The sequence below is a fragment of the Seriola lalandi genome, unplaced genomic scaffold (assembly GCF_002814215.2).
Source record: "Seriola lalandi dorsalis isolate HSWRI2012SDOR001 ecotype SW California unplaced genomic scaffold, Sedor1 jcf7180002054995, whole genome shotgun sequence".
Classification (NCBI taxonomy): Eukaryota; Metazoa; Chordata; class Actinopteri; order Carangiformes; family Carangidae; genus Seriola; species Seriola lalandi.
In genome coordinates, this window is record NW_019525544.1 from 583,353 (window position 1) to 599,086 (window position 15,734).

General features: G+C 40.5%; 2 protein-coding genes across 4 annotated transcripts in view; both read left to right on the top strand.

Moving 5' to 3' along the window:
- The first annotated feature begins 1,091 nt into the window (after window positions 1–1,091).
- Window positions 1,092–11,013, top strand: pcyox1l (prenylcysteine oxidase 1 like). The gene is made up of 7 exons (XM_023397099.2): window positions 1,092–1,467; window positions 2,165–2,371; window positions 2,758–2,932; window positions 3,740–3,951; window positions 4,319–4,459; window positions 5,431–5,842; window positions 6,153–11,013. The coding sequence occupies exons 1-7, from the start codon at window positions 1,359–1,361 to the stop codon at window positions 6,400–6,402; spliced, it is 1,506 nt and encodes a 501-aa protein (XP_023252867.1). The 5' UTR covers window positions 1,092–1,358; the 3' UTR covers window positions 6,403–11,013.
- Window positions 11,014–12,510: 1,497 nt separating this feature from the next.
- Window positions 12,511–15,734, top strand: part of crebrf (creb3 regulatory factor) — a 31,974-nt gene continuing 28,750 nt past the window's right edge. Inside the window, exons 1-2 of one of the 3 annotated variants that reach the window (XM_023397104.2) lie at window positions 12,511–12,636; window positions 13,280–13,386. The gene's annotated coding sequence lies outside the window, so the exon portion shown is untranslated. Of the gene's footprint in view, window positions 12,637–12,825; window positions 12,967–13,279; window positions 13,387–15,734 lie in introns of those variants that run through there. The other 2 variants (XM_087171382.1, XM_087171381.1) reach the window with 2 other exon arrangements.

Below are 15,734 nucleotides of genomic sequence, written 5' to 3' on the forward strand. Positions count from 1 at the left end.
GAACCTCCTAGGGGCTCCTGGGGCAAAAACCTGTTGTTGGACCCTATTGACCTCCAATATACAAAGCAGTTTCATTATTTCACACACCCAGAAACCAACCCATTCTCTAGAGCTAAATCATAATCATAATATAATGCTGCCTTGCCTGAGCTTTTTTGGTGTATGAATTACTTAACGGAAAAAAATTTAGCAATTTGATGAAACACAACTTTACAATAATGACATCAATAGAAATCACAAAATTATGGTCTTTAAATTAGATTTTGAGACAGGTTCCTGCATCAGGACCTTAGAGGATGGGGGTCTGTCATAACTGATGTAAGGGATGGGTGAATTGATCCCCAAAATATCAATACAACCAATATGAAGCCTTGTTTTGAGTATCAGTACTAGTGTCAATAGGATCTATATAAAAAAATGGATCCCTTACATGTTAGATTACATCCTGGGCACAGGAACACTCTTAGCCATACTTGCATTTCCGCTGCTGTGTGCATGCACACAGTGAAAACTTTTATAGTTCAGAGAATTCACATAACAATTTGTAATGTACCATTTTAAAATGTTTTTGTTTAAACATGTATGTGGTTATGTATTTAACAGAATATAAAAGAAATACCATGTTTGGCAAATTGCTTGGTGGTGATTAAATTATATTCAGGAAAATAATGCATTCACGTAATATAACATGACATATTTCTTCCCCTTATATATTATTAACAATAAAAAGTACTGGTCTGTGATCCTGACTCAGGTCTTTGACTGAAACCAGATGTTGTGGTACCACACACTCATCAGCAATAGAAGAGTAAAGCTTGGGTATTTGGGGCCATTGGGATAAATGGATACTACGCATTTGCCCACCTTGTCCTGCTGGTAACCCATCCTGGCTGAGGATGACATGATTTATCTGTTGAGAACAATACCACTGTATCATGCTTATGTTATCCATTGTGTTTGGCTACGTTAATTCTTGCAGCACTGCGTTAATAACACTGAGAATCATGGCATTACGTAAAGCACGTACACTCATTCATTACCTCACGTAGACCTGCTCAGACGGCTGTGATTGGCCGAAACAAGACAACGGTTCAGATTACATGATGTTGCCGGACGTGGATGTGAACGGTTGTTTCTCAGTGAATTAACCTGCATCGTCAACACCATTACCAGGCCATCGTGTGTGTTTAAAATTTAAAAATATCCTCTTTCATTTACCGCGATATGTGAATAGCCGTGCTCTGAACACACTGCCCGTGTAAAGGGAAGAGACAGAGAGGAGCTAACCTAATGCGGTAGTTTAACGGTCGCGGCTCGCCTCCTCTCCTCCTGGTCACGTTTGCTCTGTTGCCGCCGCTATGGAGGGCACTCTGCTCCCGCTGTTCGCCGTCCTGCTGTCCTCATGGTCGGTGGTCGGAGACCCGGAGGGACCCCCTAATGTCGACGGAGCCCCGCCTTCAAAAATAGGTAATGAAAGCAGTATGTTTACACATCACGGCCAGCCGTTGAATTAAGCTAACGTTAACGTAACGCCCGCATTGAGAGGTTCACAGGCTAGTGTGACTTTACTCATGTGAGCTACTGCAGCTACATCTGAATGTAGCTAATGTTTTGAAAGCTAAGTTGGATATAATGGTATTTATAAATGTCCTTTTTATTTGACTTTACAAAGAATCCAGTGTTGCCTCATTAATCCAAAAATGGTATCCAAGTAATGGAGATAATCAGAGAAGTATTTTTGCACATGCAAGAAATCAGACTCTGTTTGTAATGGCTCTCAATGTACTTACATAAACATATTGCCACTATGTACATGCAAGTTGGTGAAAAATTACTGTAAAAGGTAATTTATGAATACAGTATGTGGTTATGTACAGTATGTGCATGTATACATGAACTATGTACAGTATATACTATCTTGGCAGGTTAGTTGCTCCATCGTCTTGGGGAACTTGCCACAGTTCTGTGGATTTAGTCTGTCTCTGTGTCCTTTGTGTCTTCATGTAATCCTAGACAGACTTCATGATGTATGATGAATCTAAAGTGCCTTGAATGTTTGCACAGTACTGTAGAAAAATCTGTATGATTGGTGATCATTAGTTTTAAGACACATTTCACCTCACAGTTTTATTTCACACATTCTCTTCAATCCCATGTGCTCCAGCGGTGGTTGGGGCGGGGATAGGAGGCAGTGCCACGGCCCACTTCCTGCGGCAGCATTTTGGCCCTGAGGTGCAGGTGGACGTGTTTGAAAAGGGTGAGGTCGGGGGTCGTCTCGCCACCGTCACCGTCAATCACAATGACTACGAGTCTGGAGGTTCCATCATTCACTCCCTCAACCTCCACATGCAGGAGTTTGTCAAGCAGCTCGGTGGGTTTACACACACGACACACACATGCATACAAACACACAACGTACACACACACACACACACCAAGAAAATAATGTATGTAAGTCACTGCTTAGGATTCATTTCTTGGGCAGGAAGAAAGGTCAGGTCATCAGTCAAGACATGTCAATGGTTTGAGTTTACTAAGCAGAATTTTATCATATTAATTACGGAAGGTTTCAGAGAATATATATACACATAATTATCAATGTGAAATCGCAGTTTGGGAAATACAAAGGGTAAAACAGAAAAAAACCAACACATTTTACCTTACAACCGTAAGAGACGATTTGATTTAAAAAACACACTTCAATATTAAATCTGAGTGTCTTTTGTCCTTCATGTTGTCTCGTGTCGACTCCTCAAGGTTTGAAGTATCGTCGCAGCGTGGCGGGAAAGACTGCGGTCTTTAACGGCAAGGAGGTGATTCTAGAGGAGACAGACTGGTACCTGCTGGACTTGTTCCGTCTGTGGTGGCGCTATGGCATCAGCTTCATACGGCTGCAGATGTGGGTGGAGGAAATTATGGAGAAATTCATGAGGTAAGAAATATGAATGCCCTGTTCGGGGTTTAGTCTCATGGAACTTGCTTGGCATGCACATGCCTTTGTTGCAGATGTCCAGCATGTCTCTGTATGTGCTTGGAGGAGCCCCAGTTTAACTTGCATACACCTGCACATCATACCTGGTACGCTTCATATTTTCTCTGGTGTCAGTTGGGTTACAAGATAGGGAAGATTACATAAAGCTGCTCTTATCTATGTATTCATCATCTTCTTAATGATGCCAAACAAATGTGCATCTCTGATCTAGCGAAGCTTTTCTGGTTTTAACTCTCCGTTACAACAGGTATAGACTGAATGCACAACACTGCCTTCTATTGTTACAGTCAAAGGGCAAAGCCTATGCTGAGATATTCATGTTATTTATTTCCTGTTTCCTGCGCAGTAGGCATCTGCAGTCATAATCACTGCAAAACCTCAACTCAATGTGTGACTTTCAGAGCATGAGGTCTGTATAAATATCGACAACCATCTGCCGGAAATTGCTGCTGTAATGAAAAATTAGCTGTCTTCATCGTTCAGCATTAAAATGACACGGTATAATACAACAAAACTGATCAGCCTGTCCTGTTTCAGATATCACACATGACTGGGCATTCTCACTAAATCAGAAACAGTGAGCCTGTAAGTCCCTCTCTCTGAAATTTATGCTTATTTGTTCCAACTTACAGGAATGAGGGAAAAAAAGTATCTCAATTTATGAATCTGTCCACTGACTCAGTAATTGACTACTATAATAACTAATTAACCATTTATTTGTTGTCTCTGTGTACATGCGTAATAAAGGATATACAAGTACCAGGCCCACGGCTACGCCTTCAGCTCTGTGGAGGAGCTGCTGGACTCCCTCGGGGGGAGTGGCTTCATCAACATGACCCGGAGGCCACTCTCTGATTCGCTGCTGGAGCTGGGTGTGTCGCAGCGCTTCATCGACGAGGTCATCGCACCCGTCATGAGGGTCAACTATGGACAGAATGTCAGCATCCCTGCCTTCATAGGTCAGATGAGTGAAGAAATGAACAGTGGAGTGAGGGTGTAAAGAGCGAGGAGAGAGTGAAAAGAGGAAGGCTGCAGTGCTGAAATTAGGGCCAGTTATGAGATGAACATCTACGTCCCCGCCAATGTAGGTCAGGAGAGAGGAAAGAAAGTGGAAAGAAAAGAAAAGAGATACAGGAGACGAGGAAGGGAGGAGTGGGGAGTCGAGAATAGAAGAGAGGAAAAGCAAGGTGAGAGGACGGGGTGGCCTGTGGGAGCGAGAGAACAGGAAAGTGTGTGGGCAGCTGATAATTGGTTTATAGAACTTGGCGCTGTCTGTTGTGAGTGAGCATGTGTGTGTGTGTGCGCTTATGTGTGTGTGTGTCTCAGGCGCTGTGTCTTTAGCTGGTGCCCAGAACAACCTGTGGGCGGTGGAAGGAGGCAACAAGCTGGTGTGTTCTGGTCTGCTGAAGATAGCCAACGCTAACCTGCGCCAAGCACAAGTCAACGCCATCTCCCCCATCCAGTCAGGTACGTAACCCTGATGTTGACTGAACTGGATCATGTTGAGCTACTAATTCATTTTAATACAGTTTTATATGGATTTATCTTAGGGAGTGATAACAATCATGCTGTCCGCAGGGCTCCCCACACCACTGAAATTATAGCTCCGAAACATCCTTCTTCAAATACTATCTACAGTGTCTGAATTTATTTTGGGGGAATTTTTCTCTTTGAAATATCCAGACGGTGAGTTGCAATTTCAAAAAATTGCTTTCACAATTTCAGATAGAAAATTCAAGTAGGCATCCCCGTTGCTCAGGGGCTGAGGTGTTGACCATGAGCCACAAGGTCCCTGATTTGAATCCAGCCAGGGAACCTTGTTAATGCCATTCGTTTCTCTCCCATTCCCTGTCACTTCTCTACTGTAAAAAAAAATATCTAAAGAAGGCATAACAGGGATGTCTGAATTTAACCAATCCATTCTGAGCCACCTGATTTTTTGAAATAAGTGGTATTTAAATTTCAACACTAAGTATTTGTAATGATTAAACTGCACAGTTGGGAGTTCAGTTCCTATTAAGATTCAAGTACTTATTCAGTAGTAAAATGGTGGTATATAAGTGTTGATTCTTTCCTTTGAGCCAACATTTGTGTGAATTGCATTACAGTTTAAGTATGGAAAAATCATTGTTTCAGATGTGCATGATGATTATGTATCTATTTAAAAAAAAAAAAGAAGAAGAAGAAAAACATCTTATCCTCACGCCATCGTTGACAAACTGACACCTTTACATGTGTATGATTACATTTTGTCCTGGCATAGTAATACATACTTATATTTCTATTGTATCACCATGGACATGTAGAGTTGTAAAAAATGCGCTGAATGCGTCTAGATTCTATCTGCCAGTAAATACCAGTGCGCTGATGCGGATAATTTTAGGTCATGCAGTGTAGTGTGAGACTGATCTTGTGTATCACTGATGACTGATCTACAGGGGAGGCGCTCCAGTACCAGCTGAGCTTCACCACAGCAGCAGGGACGGGATCAGAGCTGTATGATATTGTAGTGTTGGCGACGCCGCTTCAGGCCAGTGTCGGGTCTGGGGTCCAGTTCCAAGGTTTCACACCTCCCTTTGACCAGCTCCCCGGCAACTATCACAGCACAGTCGCAACAATTGTCCATGGTTACCTCAACACCTCTTTTTTTGGCTTCTCGGACCCCCGCCTGTTTCCCTTTGCCAGCATCTTGACAACTGAGACACCCGACCTGTTCTTCAACAGCGTGGCTAGTGTTTGTCCCGTCAACATCTCGGCGGGCTTCCGGCGTAAGCAGCCACAAGAGGCTGGAGTCTATAAAGTGTTCTCACCACAGCCTCTGGACAAGTCTCAGCTCAAAACACTCTTCAGGTCAGCCACTTCCTTCATAAGGAACCAGCAAACATTCATATCTGAGAAGAGGGTTTTTTTGTTTAGAAAATAACTTGATTACTCAAAAATGTCCTTTCAATCACTTGATCAAATAATCAATTGTTTCAGTTCTAGTATTGACCTAAAACAATATCTCCAGATACGTGAGATAACGCAGCAAAATGACAAGACGAGTCTACAGCCATGCTAGCAGATATGAATGTGTGAACTAAATTTCATCCAATAGTTCAAGACAGTTCACTAATTCTGAAAAAAGTGGAATAACAATTTTCCTTCTTTACTGTTTTAGGTCGTACTACTCGGTGCAGGTGACCGAATGGCAGCCCTACTCTCATTACGGCAGCAGTCAGGGTCTGCCACCTGTGGAGCTCCACCCCAATCTCTACTACCTCAATGGTATCGAGTGGGCCGGCAGCGCCATGGAGATGAGCTCAGTGGCTGCCAAGAACATCGCCCTGCTGGCTTACCACCGCTGGAACAGACAGACGGACATGGTGGACCAGAGAGATCTGATGCACAGGATCAAGACTGAGTTATGACCTCATCCCCTGAAAGCGAAGACACACCTCAGCAAAGATACCGATCAGTGTTGGTGGAAGGAGGGAGAGAGATGGTTTCTGGGTAATTGTAGCTCTTATAGCACACGTCTTCATGGGTCCACTCGGTTGTGAGGAACTGAGACCCTGAGACTCTGTCTAATCAGGTCAGGTAGGGTTTCATTTTACTATTCCAAGTCTCTGTTCTTTGTGTCAATATGTCCAATACCCGAGTGGATCCGATTGGACCCTAGTGTGTGTGTCAGCTCACACACACAGCGGGAAAACACTGTGCGTTTTGAGGCGAGAAGCAGAGCGAGAAGTGTGAACTTGAGTTATTTCAGTGGTGATCATCATCTTACTGAACTCATGTCATATATTATTCAAACATTGTTTGTTCAGATTTTTTCTTTGAAATGGAAATAAACCAAATCAGACAAGGATGCAGTTCATCCTGCAGCATTGTTCTGAGCTGGGAACTGAAGCCAAGCTTATTGTAGGAAAATCAGTTGTATGTATGATTTATGCCATTAAATTACATGTTTTTGGCATTTGATTCACAGAAAACACACAGGTTAGTGTTTTCTCCACCCACAAAATGTTTTGAACATGTACAGAATATTTTATTGTTGGTGGACGAGGTACAAGTAGGACTTTCAGTTATTTATACAATTTTGTCTTTGAGGCATATAAAACATCAGTTTCTACTATTATTATTATTATTATTATTATTATTATTATTATTATTATTATCATTATTCCACCACAGCCACTTTTTAAATTATCCAATTAGTTGATAGTGCATCATGCTGCGGCCAGGGCTGTTTTTTTATTGCTGTTAGAATCTGTTCGGGTCGACTCTATTTTCAGTTCTCGTAAAATTAAATTATGCATGTTGGATAGGTCTTTCCTTTTTGTTTGTTTTGGATTGGTCCCAAAAATTTGGACCTGTGAATGCCTCTGTCACAAAACTGATCTACACACTCTTTAGTCTTAAGTCTTACCTAAACATTGAGTTTATCTCTTGCTGAATTTTTGAGCCAGGAAATGTCCATAATAGGACACTAACTTGTAAGGAGTAAATCTCCTGTTGGAAAGTGCATTTAGAGACTCGTCCAAGTAATATATTACTTTTGTTACATTCATCTATTATACTGAATCAGTGATGAATATTTTGTTAAATAAAAACAGAAAAACAAGTTAATATCAAACTCAAATCAAAACTAAAACTCCGTTTAATCGCACCACTAAAGACGGCTGGTGCTGGAACTGTCCAGAGGCCAGTTTGATTTTGCTGATGGCTTCGTTCTCTGTGTCTGTGACACAGCAGATATTTGAGACATGTTGCAGTATTGGTTGGGGATTGATTGTTGATACTAATTGGTGGTTTCATCCAAAAAATTCAGCCGCAGGCAGCTTTTCTTTGCCAAAACATTAGGAAACCAAGCAACCATGGAAAACACCAGCTGATATTTATCTCAGTAGAAAGTGAATGGGCTTTAGGGAGATGGTTTTGTTGAATTGCTGGTGCTCTGTGTAAATAAATATTCCTGTGGCCAAAACACTTTGACACTCATAGGTTCAAGATTGAGAGCATGAATGGGACACTTTGAAATGGCTGCTTTTTATGTCTGTACTGTAGCAGCTGTGAGGCATGAGACAGATCATTGCAGTCACTGATTTAACTTTACCATGAGGCACATAAACCAGCAGTCTGATCAAAAACAACTACAAATTTAAGGACTGTTAATGGACTTGCTGTTGGCACTAAGGAGCTCTCATTAATGTAATTTCAGAAGGATTTTTGTAAATTAATAAAATCATTATTCAGTGACTCATGGTAGCGGCCACTGGTGCTATGCTCTATTGCCTCTTTCATCAGACTATTTCATTATCCCCTCTTCCTGCTGCTTTTGTGTTGCGTAATCCAGTGGAAACCATTTTTTTTCAGGGGAATGGAGCCAACAAGCTTTCACACTGGAACAAATAAAATCAGGACAGATCTGTGGAGCTGCTGGTGGTCACAATGACACTTTTTCCCTTTTCTCTCAAGCCCTAAAGCCTCATTGATATTCATCTTTTTCTAATAAGTACTATAATCTTGGAAAAACACATGAACATTCATCTTCCAGCAATGGAAAGTTCTAAAGAAGATGTGGTGATACGATAAGAAACCACTGACTGTTGTTTATCTTCAAAAGACTTTGTGAAATGCCTTCCTTTATTAATTTTTGATTTATAACAGTGGGTTTGGACGTCACCTAACTATTGTCAAATGAAAACCTTGTGACTCCAAAGGGCTTCAGTTGATGGATGTGATTGTGGCATGCAATGTGAAAATGCTGCAACCCTTTAATCTGATGAAATTGTTTCAAAACCCTGTGATGGTGTTGGGAATGATGGTGGTCGAGCTGAAATGAAGGCCGTTTATCTTTCGTTCTGAACAGCTGACTTCTCTGAAATTCAAGGTTTTCACTCTGCAGCGGCTTCTGTAGATAAAATAGTCAGATATTTTATAGCAATAGTAGCTAATGTGATGATGTAGAAGAAATACACAATGCAAATATACACAAAGAGCATTAATGGAACCTACTTATCAAACGATCCCAATTCAAGGTCCACTTACTAGCTGTTTTTCAACTTTTAGCAGTCTTTGTCATCAGGAGTTTGCTCAGTTGTCATGAGCAACATGATCTGTTGACATGATTTCTACCATAGCACTTTTAAGACTTCTCATCTGTGTCGGCTTAAAGATTAAGCATGATGAAAACTGTGTGATATTATTGAAATTTTCTGAAAAACTTAAGTAGGTACACTTTTAGTTGGGATTGTTTTCTAAAACCTACTATTCCCAAGATCAGAATGAACTTTCATGCTTAATGTTGTGGATTTTTTAGTAAAAGTAGAGGAAGTACGGCAGGTCAGCAGGTTAGCAGTGTCCCGTCAACACCGCAAGGTCCTCGGTTCAAACCTGCCAGCTGGCTGGGGCCTTTCTGAGTTTTCTCTTGGTACTCCAGCTTCCTCCCACAATCCAAAGACATACGCAATAGGTTAATTGGCAAATCTAAATTGCCAGGAGGTATCTATGACATATAACATAGCCCTGTGATACCCTCGCCCAATGTGCTTGAATTGTTCACTGCTGTTTCTATTAAGAAACAGGAGTACAGTATTTTGTGATAGGACAGATTCCCACAGTGTGAATGTTCATTCTTGACCTTAAAAATAGTAGTTTGACAAATAATTTTAACTCAAGGTCCCATCTACTACTTGGCTTTTTGCAGGGATTTCAGCTGCATCTCTGTAGTTAAACACATTCAGTTTGACTGTACAAACAGCTTTCTGCGTAGGTATGGCATGTAGTGAAATATTTCATCTTCCTGATGAATGTAATAATGCAGCTGTTTATAATGAATGATGTGCATTACTCTGAAAATAAAACATTTTAATGGTTTGCCAGGAATATTGTTTCTAAAAAGTCCACTTGTCAACCTCTCCGATAACAACTGAACAGAAGAAAATTTACCGATTGAAAACTGAGTTCTGAGCATTTTTTTTTATTTTGTATTTATTGGCAGCCATGGGATTTACAGCAAGAGAATTATAGATATTCTACACATTTTAGCCCTGTTTTGAAAATTATGTTGAAGAAAAAAATAAACACGAATACATTTTAAAAAGAGACAAAGAAGAAGAAAAACAAAAAAAAGGAGAAAAAAATCCAAATTCACAGCACAGTTTTCATTAACATTGCATCGTTAAGAGTACCATCTCTATTGTCAGACAAGTCTTTTATTATTTCTTTTTTTGTACATTAAGACCCACTTTAATTCATTATATTGATAAAAATCATCAATCATAATAACTAAAATCTAGATTTTTGACTTAAATAAGAAGGAGAGGGGACAGAGCAAATAAAAACAAACAGGAACAATGAATAAAGTTGCTCCCCAGTTGGCCATATTTCTTCTTTCTCTCTTCATTGTTGTTACCAAACAGAACTATTTACAAACAGTTGTAAGGAACAGTAATATGCACGAGTTTCCAGCAGAGGTTCCAAAAGGTTAACACGTAACACATCATCATCTTGTGAACCCTGCATGAAAGTCATGAAAAACTTTACTGTAATAATAACAATCCTAATAAACAAACACAAGGGAATTGGGGGATGCACTGAATTCACTACAAGACTCATTTCACTAGATGATCACAAATTCTGGCAGAGCTCTGCATGCTGTTTGACGTGTGTTTGATCTGTTTACTCAGGGACTGAGACCAGTGCAGTGGAAACCTGTTGGTTTAGATAGATAGATGGATAGATGGATAGATGGATAGACAGATGGATGGATGGATAGATGGATGGATGGATGCAGGATGAAGGTGGTGCGTTACTCTGAATGTTCCTCAGTATCTTGTGATGTTATTGTGTTCACTTGGAGCTTTTATACTCATCCAGCTTTCATGTGTTTCTCCTGAGTAATACTGAAACTGAAAGAGTAATAATGTTCTAGGATCTCTTTCTTTCTCTGTACCATTTTTTTGTCTGAAAGCTTCAACTCCGAACACAACTATATTCATGGATATATATAATAAATTATTTATTTATTTCATTTATCTGTTGTCTGTCTTTGTCACACATGGTTATAATGACTGGAGCCATAGTTTCTGTTTCCAGTGAAATGGGGGTGGGAGCTGCCTGGAACAGCTGATTATCCACCCCCTGTTTTGGACTGAGTTCAGTGGAGATTTTCTGTGTTGAGCAGTTTATGGGATCAGACAGTTGATTGTGTTTAACTTATCTTTTCACAGTTGTCCACGGGTGGGAACTTCACTGTGACATGTGTATCGTGTCATCTGAACACGTGTCTGCATGCTGGGGGAACTAACGGCCTCTTGACAAGCATTGAAAGCTGCTTGTTTTCCAGCCTTGAATGTTGGGAAATACAATTTCCATAACACAAAGTAGCTGGATAACTAACTCAATAAGAAATAAATAATAATTATAAATAATTAAAAACTTTTTGAGACTTTCTTTTTGTTGTTTGGTTTATACTTTCTAATGTAAGTGAGGGGACTTCGACTAATGTTCTCAGTGTTTTTAAAATGATCAAGGCTGGATGATCAAACCTGGCAAATCGAGCAACTGCACAGGGGTCCCAGGGGTCCCAAAGCGTCACACCATATCATTTTGGTCTACATGATTTGATTAATTGCAAATTTGTAAGAAACTTGCTCCAGGTATAGTATCAACTATGATGGGTCTGCATCCTCCATCTTGTGGATCTGGTGTTTTAGTTCATGTTGAACTCATTTCTTGTAAAGTTGTGTTTTATCAAATTGTTTCCATTGTTTCTGTCAAGTAATTAACATGTAGAAACCCTAGGTTCCCTTGTATCATTCCATCATAGTAGAACTGTAATGCTAACAACAATTATTTTCAATGTCAATACATCTGACAAGTTTTCTTTAACAATCAGTTGATTGTTTAGTGTATAAAATGTCAGAAAATTGTGGAAAAATACCCATCATTATTCCATGCAGTTGAAGTTAATGCATTCAAATTGCTTTTTTTGTCTGATCAACAGTCAAAAACCAAAACATAAAATTAGTCTTGGGAGGCTTCCCAACACAGCTACCTCATGTAACTGCACTCAAGCAAGATAGCTTCCTCCAGGATTAACAAAACAACATTCAGATGTGTTTAAAGACCCAAATAAACTGAATAAAAATTAACAGGATCATTTTAACCTGCTGTTAGCTTGAATTATTTAAGACACATTCGGAGAACTGGGCCCTGTATACTTTCTGGGTACAGGAGTAAATAATGAAACTGTCTTGCACATTGGGGGTCAATAGGGGCCCAAGAACAAATTTTACTCCGGGGTCCCCCACAAGGTTAATCTGACAGTGGCCCCTGATAACATCACTATAAACTGGATATAGGTTAAAGCCGGGGTTATAGATATTTATCATAAAATTACAGCTTATCGAATGTGGTGAAATATTGCAAGTGTTTTCACCCAGCCTCGGGCTCTCCTCCTATTGGCCCAGCAGCGCACCACGTGGTCAGGCAGTCACGCGCTTTCCAGGAACCCGTCAGGAAGAAGAAAAACAAAACAAACCCGATAGAGCTGCAGCAGCGTGTGGACTCCATTGAAAAGTGGGCCTTATTATCTCAGATACGGGAGCCTACACGAGGTCCAGCACGAAGAGGGACGTATGTGGGGCGTCCTTAAAGTGAGTAGCACTGTTTCTGACGCGTTTTGTGGCGGGGCTGGGGGTGTTTGCTGGTCGCTGCTTTAGGAGGATTAGCCTTGAAGCTAACGGCAGGTCGGTTGTTGTTGTGTATCGGGCTTCAGCTGGGATGAGGAAGGGGGCGGACGGAGGCCATACTGACTGTGAGCTGCGGGTTAAAAGGAAGCTAAGCTCGCCTGTTCCGCGTTAAATACACACGGCTAGGGGAGAAGTAAACATCGTAATGTGTCGCTTGTCGTTTTCTGCAGCTCGTTATCTCTTACGGGAAGAGTTGATGTGCAGAAATTGGAGCGGCTTGCTAAACGTGTCGGGGTGAGCTGAGATCAATTTCGGGGATATACCTGTCAAAAATAACGCCCGGTTGTTTTTGTTAATGAATTCCCGTGAAAGTGTCATTAGTAGTGTGGTTACATGTCTAACTCAGGGTTACAGTTGGTTAAAAGCTGCACTTATGTAAGAAGATTGGCTTGTACTCTACTTTTAAACTACCCTGCACCTCGTACAATATCCTTACAGGCATTAAACGGACCATTTATATTGTCTAGTAGAACATTAATAGACTGTATTTGTGGTAGAAAAAGCGTCAGTGGGACAGTGAAATGCCAAACACTGACTTTTTTTGCAGGCAGAGGAGCCCGAGCTCTCGGCAGGTACACGCCCCCCCAACACTAAACACATCCACTGCTGCTGGAAAAAAACTCGACACAGCCAGAAATTTCCATGTGATCTGAGGTAAATAATACACCCGAACCAGACTTATGTTTTTACATAGAGGATCACATTACTAATGATTCCTTTGGGATAATAGATTATTTTGGATTTTCACCTAAAAAAAAAAAACATGCTGTATAGTTTATCTACCGACTTGATTAGATAAACGTTAGAATTTGTGTTTCTTCTTATATATAGATACTAATAAAAGTCACGGATTAGTGTATAGTCCTGTGGTGAATACAGGTTTTGTGCTAGGTGGGAGATTTGACTTTAAATATCTTTTAAATATAGCTATCTAGGCCACGGGCATGTAGGCCTCCAACTTGTTTATCTTCTGCCTCAACCTAGATTGAAATGGGCTGTTTATTATAAAGCAGCGCGCGTGAGTGACAGCTGTGGCAGCCTCTCAGTCGCTTCTGGAGGCGGGCTGTCGTCTGAGCTCGACCAATAAGGAGGAGAGATTACGTGGGTGTTGGCACAATGTGTTAGATTGAGGTTTTGTTATGTTTTGCTGAGGATCTGTGCTGAGTGCAGAGACTGGGGGAGATACTGGTGACATTTATGGCTTTATTGGTGTTTGTAATTGGTCGTTTGTAAACCACACCTGTCTGTTAGATGGTGATGATTGTTGTGATGTAGACATTTATGCTCTCATGCTTTGCTTCTTCAAAAAAAGTGAATGCATCACAAAGAGAGGCAGGGATGTGATTGATGTTTTTTTTTTTTTTTAGAAGATTTTGTTGAACTATCTTTTATGTTGTCAATTTCTAGTTCTACCTCATATCTTTCTGTGTAGTGTTTGTGTTTATTCGTGATGTGGCTGTTTATATGAGGTTTTGGGAAACTACAGCTAATTGTGTTTTCATCATCAAGTACAGTGTCTGTACCAGAGCCGGTCGTCCATTACCATTGCTTTCTCACAGTGAGGGATAAAAAATATAACACGTGGACACTGTTAAAAACATGCGGTCGTACCACACATCAGTCGTCACATGCATCAAATTCAAGATTTTTTCATTTACTTCATTCTTCGTTGTCGTTATCGTCAACACATTTGCAGCCATGTCCTCGTGTGCGTACAACAGATGTTTTTCTGTCATGTGGAAATTGAGCTGCTATGTGTATCCTACTGAAATGACCTGATTAAGAACCTTAACTGTGCTTCTTCTCATAAATGTTTTTCATTCACATGAAAAAGGCGAGTTATACTTTTTCCGAACCTTTTTGCACACAAGGCTCTTCTGCTATATTGACAGTGAACTTGAGATGAAGATGAGCTTCTTCATATTTTAGATTTGACCGAAGTGTTTGATCGGTGAGCATCACCAGTAAAGTTTTTCTTGTACGTTAACATGTTGTTGACGTAAATCTTGCTAACCTGAATCTTGACATCCTTGTCTCTAGAGCTGCAACGATGAGTTGATCAAAAGAAAATTAATTGGCAACACTTTTTAATAATTGGTTTATTGTTGAAGTAATGTCTAAAGCAGAACTGATGGTTTCTGGTTTGCAAATCTGAAAACTTTCTGTCTTACTTGGTCTTACATTGTATTGAATTCAATATGTTTAGGTTTGGATTGTTGGTCTGACAAGATGAGACATTTAATGAGTCACCTTGTGTTCTGTGACATTGTGGTGGACATTTTTCACTGTTTTCAAATGTTCTGTAGATCAGAAGATTAATCAAGAAAAGTAATCATCAGATTAATTGATAATGATACAAATCATTAGTTGCAGCCCTACTTGTCACAATCAAAGTGCTCTTGTTTCTGTCTTGTTCTCAGATCAATCAGACTGATTGACATTTTTCACAGCACACAAAGGGTTTTTTCAATTTGCTATTTCTTTCTACAATTTACAATTCGTCACTCTCCCATTCACAAACACACTCTCACACTGTTGGCAGTGAGCGACCATGCAAGCTGCTGGCCTGACACATGGGAACCATTTGGGGGTCAATGTCTTGCCTAAGGATGTGTGGACAGGAGGAACCGTTGTCTGAACTGCCATGTCATGCCTTGTCAATAGTAGATGACTCACCCTTCCTCCTGACCCACATATCTCACGTGTGTTAGCAGGAAATTATAACATTAATAACAATGCCGCAGTTTGAAAAATGAAAATTATTGCAATGCAGCGCATCAGTTAACATTGATATTAGTTACACCTGCGTTTGACAAGTCAAAGTGTCTGTTGTTACAAAGGTCTTTTAGTTTCATTACATATCTTCTGATAATGTGCGTACTCATTGCAACGGCTCTGTGGTCTACCAAAGGGGGGCACCCCCCAATTTAGGACCCGCTTGCCTACAGTAATCCGCCTTACAGTAGGTACAGTGCAGGTGTTCTACAGCTGCTGTGGAGGTG

Coding starts and splice junctions, on each gene's coding strand:
- pcyox1l (XM_023397099.2), top strand. CDS start 1,359: ATGGAGGGCACTCTGCTCCCGCTGTTCGCCGTCCTGCTGTCCTCATGG. Junction 1,468..2,164: donor AGCCCCGCCTTCAAAAATAG/GTAATGAAAGCA, acceptor CATGTGCTCCAG/CGGTGGTTGGGGCGGGGATA. Junction 2,933..3,739: donor ATTATGGAGAAATTCATGAG/GTAAGAAATATG, acceptor TGCGTAATAAAG/GATATACAAGTACCAGGCCC.